Source organism: Pelodiscus sinensis, chromosome 9 (genome assembly GCF_052426305.1).
Source record: "Pelodiscus sinensis isolate ZL-2025 chromosome 9, ASM5242630v1, whole genome shotgun sequence".
Lineage (NCBI taxonomy): Eukaryota > Metazoa > Chordata > Testudines > Trionychidae > Pelodiscus > Pelodiscus sinensis.
Window position 1 is genome coordinate 54336775 of NC_143060.1, and position 7420 is coordinate 54344194.

Below are 7420 nucleotides of genomic sequence, written 5' to 3' on the forward strand. Positions count from 1 at the left end.
AGAGTTAGTTTAGTTTCTGTCTGGGAGCATGGAGGAAGCAGCCTCAGCAACAGGCTGGGGAGTTTAGAAGCGGAGATCTCCCTCCCTCATATCAAAGGGGGCTGAGGCATCGTAGGCCTGCCCTGTAACCTGATGACATCTGTGCTGTGCTGTATCCTGGAGAAGCAATAAACCACCTCTATTCTACTGGCTGGTGGAGTCTGTTCGTGCCATTTCGGGGGTGCAGGAGGCGGTGGACCCCCAATGCGCCGTCACACCAGTACTGGCTGGGAAATGGTGGCCATTTTTTGTTGGGAGAGGTGGGTTGGGAAAAAATGTGGATTCATCTTAACTTGCTAAGAAACTGTTTGTTTTGACCAATTTCTTATTTTAAGAAAAAGGAAAAAATATTCAAAATTTCCAAATGTTGAAATTTAGTTATACTAAAAAAGTCAACATTGAAGCAAAACATTCAGAAATTACCAAAATAAAACATTGACCCTGAGCCAAATTATTTTTGGACTATCAATTTCTGAAAATATTTGAGATTTAATTGTTGTCCTAATTTGGGAAGACAGTTTAACAAAAAAAAATTCCCAATACCAGAAAGCTATGTCCCCCCATCTCTAGTTGTAAATATGTCACAAACCTACTCTAGGCTTTTGTATTGTTTACTTTTGAAACAATAAAATAATACATATTATGACACAGTAATAATAAGAACTGGTTAGGAATTTTCCATTGTATAAAAATTTCAATGTTTCCTTTTTCACTTTTCAAGGAAATCTAAACAAAATATTTAATTTCACATCTGGTTGAGCCAAATCAGAGCATTTGTTAAATCAAAATATTTAGTTTTGGGTCAATTTGACATTAATCTGTATCCTCCTGAGTTGCCAAAGTGTCTTATAAGAACTGTAGTTTGGACGTCTCATGCTCCTATCTTTCTCTGCATATTGACTGACTATATTGGACTGCTTTCCTGTGGCATCACAGTCTCTTCATTGCTTGGTCCGCCACAATGCTCCACAATCGCAGACCAATGCAGGCTAACCAAAACAACAACTGACCTCAGGCACCACCGTCTCCCACATATACACAGATCAATTTTGAACTAAGCCAAACAAAACATTTTGACCTTCCAAACTGAATTATTTTGTAACTTTACATTCCATATAAAGTTTCAGTATTTTCACCTTTTGTCTTATTTGAATAACAACAAACACCATAATATTGGAATTTTCTGGAAGATGGGTATTGCAGTTTTTGTCCAGCTGTAGTAACAGTTTTGCTTAATGTATGCTTTCAATTAGATACAAATCAAAATGAATACAACTAGGCAACCATGTTTCTATTTTTAAAAAGTATTTTTCTTGCACAAAGAGCTTTTATTCATGTAAAATACTGATAATCAATAAATGGCACATAAATAGAAAAAAGATCAAACGCAAGGGTCCACCATAACTTGTTTTACTGGGTTTCAGACTGACAATCTTACAAAGCAATATTATGAGCTCATACATGTCTGCAGTGTTAATGTCTATTTTAGTGTTAGAGAGACAAACAAATTGTACAACATCTTTATCAAAAGTTGAATAGAATTTGATATAGCCAGGCCCATCTAGGGTAGCCAGATGGTTTCACAAAAATACCGGATACACTTGACATTACATCACAATTTACATTACATCTTATTTAGAAAATACTTGTTTATATTTTCTCAATTTGTTTCCCAAACAGAAAGCTCAAATACTGGACTGTCCAGTTCAAAACTGGACACCTGTCAACCCTCGGCCTATCAAGGGAGGTGCAAAAGGGGCTCTTAGGACCAGCAATTCTAAAGGGCCCAGGGCTCCTGGTCACTGCTATTGAGGCAGCAGCAGGAGCCCTGGGGCCTTTAAATTGCCACTGGAGCACCATGCAGAGTGTTTCAGGTTGCTCTATGGTCTGGGTGAAGTACCCTTTCTGTTCAAGGCACTCTTCTGGAAGCATGGAACCAAACCTGGCTCCAATTTGACATGGGGCTCTGCATGGCTATCAGCTCCTCTGGATATAGTGGCAGCTAGAATTAGGGCTGCTAGTTCCGGTTTTCGCCCAGCCTGTCCAGTAATAAAAAATGAAAATACCGGACATGTCCTGTATTTCCTGTTTCCTTCAAACGGAAGCCTGGCAGGGCCAATTTACCCCTGGCGTGGGCGGAGGAATGAACAACACGGGGTCATTTAAAGGCGCAGCACCTCTTTTTTTTTTGCCCAACAACTTTGGTCTCCCTTTTTTTTTTCTCAACAGAATTTTTTCCCAGTGTTTTTTTTTTTTTGGCCGGAAGGGGAGGATTCGGGGAGGCGGGGGTCAGTATTTTTTGTTAAGCCGTCTGGCAACCCTAGCTAGAATGTGTTTTTCAAGCACTGCATCAGTAGAACTAGTAAGCTGAAGAATATAAAAACTTGGCAGATTATTTTTTCTCTGAGACATTTCCAGATTGTTTGGTCATCTTGTCTTTCTCTTGGCAACTGTGTTTTATCAAACCAGCCAAGGAAAAATGAGATACATTCACCCATGCTTAACAGTAAGAGCATAATGCTATAAGTGAATTAAATAATTAAGTCTGAATCTATTTTAATGTTTTTTTCTTCCTGATATTCCAGCTAAAGGTTTGCTCTATAAATCTCACTATCTTTAAATTGGAGCAGTTCCAGTCAATAACAGGAAAGTTCAGAATATCATGTAAACTTCCAAAGACTACATAATAAAGATGAAAGATGGTACACGCCTGCCTACACAGTTAACAACTTAACAAAATAGCACAACAACAAAAAATCTACAATGGGTACAGTATAAAAGTGAAGTCAGATGCAGAAAATTAGCTATTTTCTTGATGGGGTGTGGTGAATAAAAAGTATAAACCTATAGTCTTATTATAGCACTGAATTTATAATTTAACTTTCCTTTGTGCTTTTTTACAATTCTGGAAATTAATATGCTCATTGCTATCACTCCAACTGTCATCATCTGACATTTTAGAGATGTTTAGTCTCTGAATTTGCTGTCAATACCAGTTTTCTTTGAAAGAGACAAAGTGAAAAATTATAAGGTTGGATTCTTAAACCATTTTTGTATTAATTATTATTATTGTTACAGATCATCAATCTATTGGCTAAACCGCATCCAGTCCTTTCTGTACTGCAATGAAAATGGTCTTCTGGGAAGCTTTTCTGAAGAGACACATTCATGTACCTGCCCTAATGACCAAGTTGCCTGCAATGGGTTCCTTCCCTGCATTGTGGGCGATGGCTCTGCCTGCTTCACCTGTGCTCCTGACAACCGCACCCGCTGTGGGAGCTGTAATACTGGATACATGCTGAGCCAAGGGCTTTGCAAGCCTGAAGTAGCAGATTCCACAGAGCACTACATTGGATTTGAGACAGATCTTCAGGACCTGGAGATGAAGTATTTATTACAAAAAACAGATCGGAGGATTGAAGTCCATGCTATTTTTATCAGCAATGACATGCGTCTCAATAGCTGGTTCGATCCCTCCTGGCGCAAACGAATGCTCCTTACCCTTAAGAGTAACAAGTACAAGTCTAGCTTGGTCCATATGATACTGGGTCTCTCTCTTCAAATTTGCCTAACCAAAAACAGTACTTTGGAACCTGTTCTAGCTGTTTATGTCAACCCTTTTGGAGGCAGCCACTCTGAGAGCTGGTTCATGCCTGTGAATGAAAACAGTTTCCCCGACTGGGAGCGGACTAAGCTGGACTTACCTCTTCAGTGTTATAATTGGACGCTGTCTCTAGGCAACAAGTGGAAGACATTTTTTGAAACTGTGCATATCTACTTGAGGAGTCGAATTAAGTCAAATGGTCCAAATGGCAATGAAAGCATCTACTATGAGCCTCTGGAATTTATTGATCCTTCACGGAACCTAGGCTACATGAAAATCAACAACATCCAAGTGTTTGGCTACAGCATGCACTTTGACCCAGAAGCAATTCGGGACTTAATTTTGCAGCTGGACTACCCCTATACTCAGGGATCACAAGACTCAGCACTTTTGCAGCTATTAGAAATACGGGACCGTGTAAATAAACTCTCCCCAGCTGGCCAACGTCGTCTAGATCTTTTCTCTTGCTTATTACGTCATAGACTCAAACTGTCTACCAGTGAGGTGGTGAGAATTCAATCCGCTTTGCAGACCTTTAATGACAAATTGCCAAACACAATGGACTATGACACAACCAAATTATGTAGTTAACCATCAATGTGAAGCACAACACAAAAACTTGAAGGAGTTTTTACCGTGCTTTTGTGGAACAGTTTATGTTTGGAAGAGTACATTTAAATTGTCTTTTCAATATCTGTCTTATATCAGTCAATACCATTGGATGGCAATGAACTTGTGATAATGAATATATTATACCTGCAGTTTTGGGTTTATGAATGAAATAAATACTGACACCACTGGTCTTGAAGACATACTACTTTTTACAGTAAATTTCATTTGTAATTTTATATGTTCCATGGCAATGCTTTTGTGCATTACATCCTCTAGGGGGAACATAAAAGAATACCAATAAAATTTTTTAGCTGAACAGTTATTAAAAAGAAATGCTGTGGGATTATTTTGTTCTCCACAAAGTAAGTAATATCCTTAATATACTTTTGTATGTGCACTGTATTAAAGGAGTGGGTGGGGAAAGGATAGTCACAAATAGGTTTTTTTATATACATAAATCCTAGAAAAGTCAACAACAAAAAAAGGAATTTTATATTAGAGACACAAATACAAACATTCATGTCCAGGCAAACTGACATCTGTTGTTGATGGCTCACTTGTCCCTGCACCTGGGACACTTGCTAAGAGCATGACTTTTTCAAGATACTATATCATTGCATACAGATTCCCAGAGCTATAGTGTTGTCCATTTTTGGATGGACAGGATGCTAGTACTGTTGTCTTATGGGATACAAAGTAATGAAAGGTTGCATTGGTTACAGTATATAAGCACATGAAAGGCTAGCTATCTTACTAATATCCAGTAGTTTACAGTGGAGAAATCCCTTTCCAGTGAAAACATGTTTAGTCTCCATAATTATTTGATTTTTCATATCTGCTTACATATGAATTGAATAGTACATAGAGAAAAATCACTAAAATAAATGTCATATTTCACACCCCATCTCTTGCTCACATTTATTTATATATATATGAAACTTTTGTTATCCGGCACTCTATTAACTAGAAAACTTTACTAACCGGCATTGCCTCCAGCCACAATACTGTCACATCTTCAGGTGCACTGGCCTGGCTTGGTTTACCATGATTAGCTTAACATTTTTTTATTTAAGAAGTACTAATCATCTTTAACTCAATATAGAAATGTGAGATCAACTGCCTCACACTACAAAACTACCAATATTAAAAACATGAGTTTTACTATTATTGTCCATTGGTTTTTCCTAGGTTGATGGGACGGACCCTCAGATAACTGGAATTTTTAGATAACCGGAACGCCCTAATCCACAGGTGTGTCGGATAACACAGGTTTTACTACACACACACACACACACACACATATATATATATATATATATATATATATATACACACACACACGTACTATATGTATTATCTGTGTATGTGTGTATTTATAATGTACAGTTATATTTTTCCTGTATTTATCTAAATACATCTATCTTAGCCTGTCTACACAGAAAGTATCATGCACACAGATAGTGACCAGAAGTGGCTAAACAGTTTCTCTGAGATGGCCTGATATTTTCTCCTGACATTTTTTTCTGACACTTTTTTCCAAAATATGTTTTCCTTTGATAGAATTATGTCTCCTTCTTCATGATTGTTTAGGGTTCTCTTGTACTGTAGGGATTTGGAACCAAATAAACATGTTTTTCTGTAAATTTATCTAACCACCTAGTTAAAATCTAAAGTGGAAAAATTATATTTTATTACCCTGTTACTTTATAAATATAAGCTCAGAAAGGGTCAGAATCAGAACTTTGGGGTTTTTTACACATTGTTTTAAAAATATAAAATGTCAAAGGAGCATTAGATCTTTAATTAAATTCCAAATGCAAGGAATTTTATAATTAAGGATAAGGTAATCCATTATCAGAGCACTTGCAAGTTCAACTCTAATGTAACCACAGTGACATTACTGGAGTTCTATGAGGGATGTAGTTAGACCAGCAAATCTTAGATAATACAAAACCTGAAGCACGTTGTCAGCCAGTAGGGAAAATAACATTAATAACACTAATAAAATATGGACAAGCTGCCATCTTTCAAAATCATATAGCTGATTCAAAAAATATTAAAAAGGGCTCATTTTCACCATTGACTTGTTACAATAGTGGCTAAAAATAAATATTTTCTCTGGCACCAATGGAGAATGACTTCTGTTCAATAAGAAAACTTTGCTATATTCTGCAGTTCTCACACCAAGCAGTTTATGAAATGGAAACATAATTAGAGATGTAAAAATACTGGTGTATATGCAAGGACAGAAAGAAAAACAGAACAATGTATATATATACTGGAAATATTCCAATGCACCAGTTCATTGTCACTCATAATCAGTAGGCTTTGATCCTGGATTAGTTTCTAATTGAGGCATAAATAGTACAAACATCTCTATGTTCTGTTAAACATAGAAAACAAAAAGTTATGTTTCAGTCATTAGCCCAGTCTCGGTATTGATAAAACATTTCTCACTATAGACTACCATTCTGCTCCTCCAAATGTGTAGCAAGTGTTTTCAACCTTTCCTCATATTTTTCTCTGGCAATTGTAATAAAAGATGAGGTTTATCAGTTTGATCTCAGTTTTATTGTAATTATGGCATGTAGTTCACTCTGTGTCCCTTCTACACAGCAAAATGGCACTGAGATTAGAAAAGTGGACTAAAAGCGAAACATCTTTTTTACATATGCAACAGGAAGATGTTAGGGTTAAAATTAGGGAATCCTAATTTTATTATTTCACATTTAGATAGTGCTGATGACCACTTTTAGGTTAACTTAACCCAAAGAAAGGGGTTTGTTCTATTCAATAGCAATTATAATTTTTTAAATTTGTTTTTATTCAGTCTGGGTATGTCTACACTACCCCGCTAGTGCGAACTAGCGGGATAATGTATGCATACCGAACGTGAAATGAAGCCCGGGATTTGAATTTCCCGGGCTTTATTTGCATAAGCCGGCCGGCGCCATTTTTAAATGCCGGCTTGTTTGAACCCCGTGCCGCGCGGCTACACGTGGCACGGGCTAGATAGTTCGGAATAGCTTGCTAGTCCGAACTATCTAGCCCGTGCCGCGTGTAGCCGCGTGGCACGGGGTTCGAACAAGCCGGCATTTAAAAATGGCGCAGGCCGGCTTATGCAAATAAAGCCCGGGAAATTCAAATCCCGGGCTTCATTTGCAC

General features: G+C 37.4%; 1 protein-coding gene across 2 annotated transcripts in view; it reads left to right on the top strand.

Annotated features, from left to right (window-relative positions):
* BRINP3 (BMP/retinoic acid inducible neural specific 3) overlaps positions 1–4530 on the top strand; it is a 417681-nt gene extending 413151 nt beyond the window's left edge. For both annotated transcript variants that reach the window (XM_006127774.5, XM_006127776.5), the window contains exon 8: positions 3118–4530. In XM_006127774.5, coding sequence (XP_006127836.3) covers positions 3118–4234 — 1117 coding nt within the window. In that variant the 3' untranslated portion in view covers positions 4235–4530. The remainder of the gene's footprint in view (positions 1–3117) is intronic.
* Positions 4531–7420: the final 2890 nt, after the last annotated feature.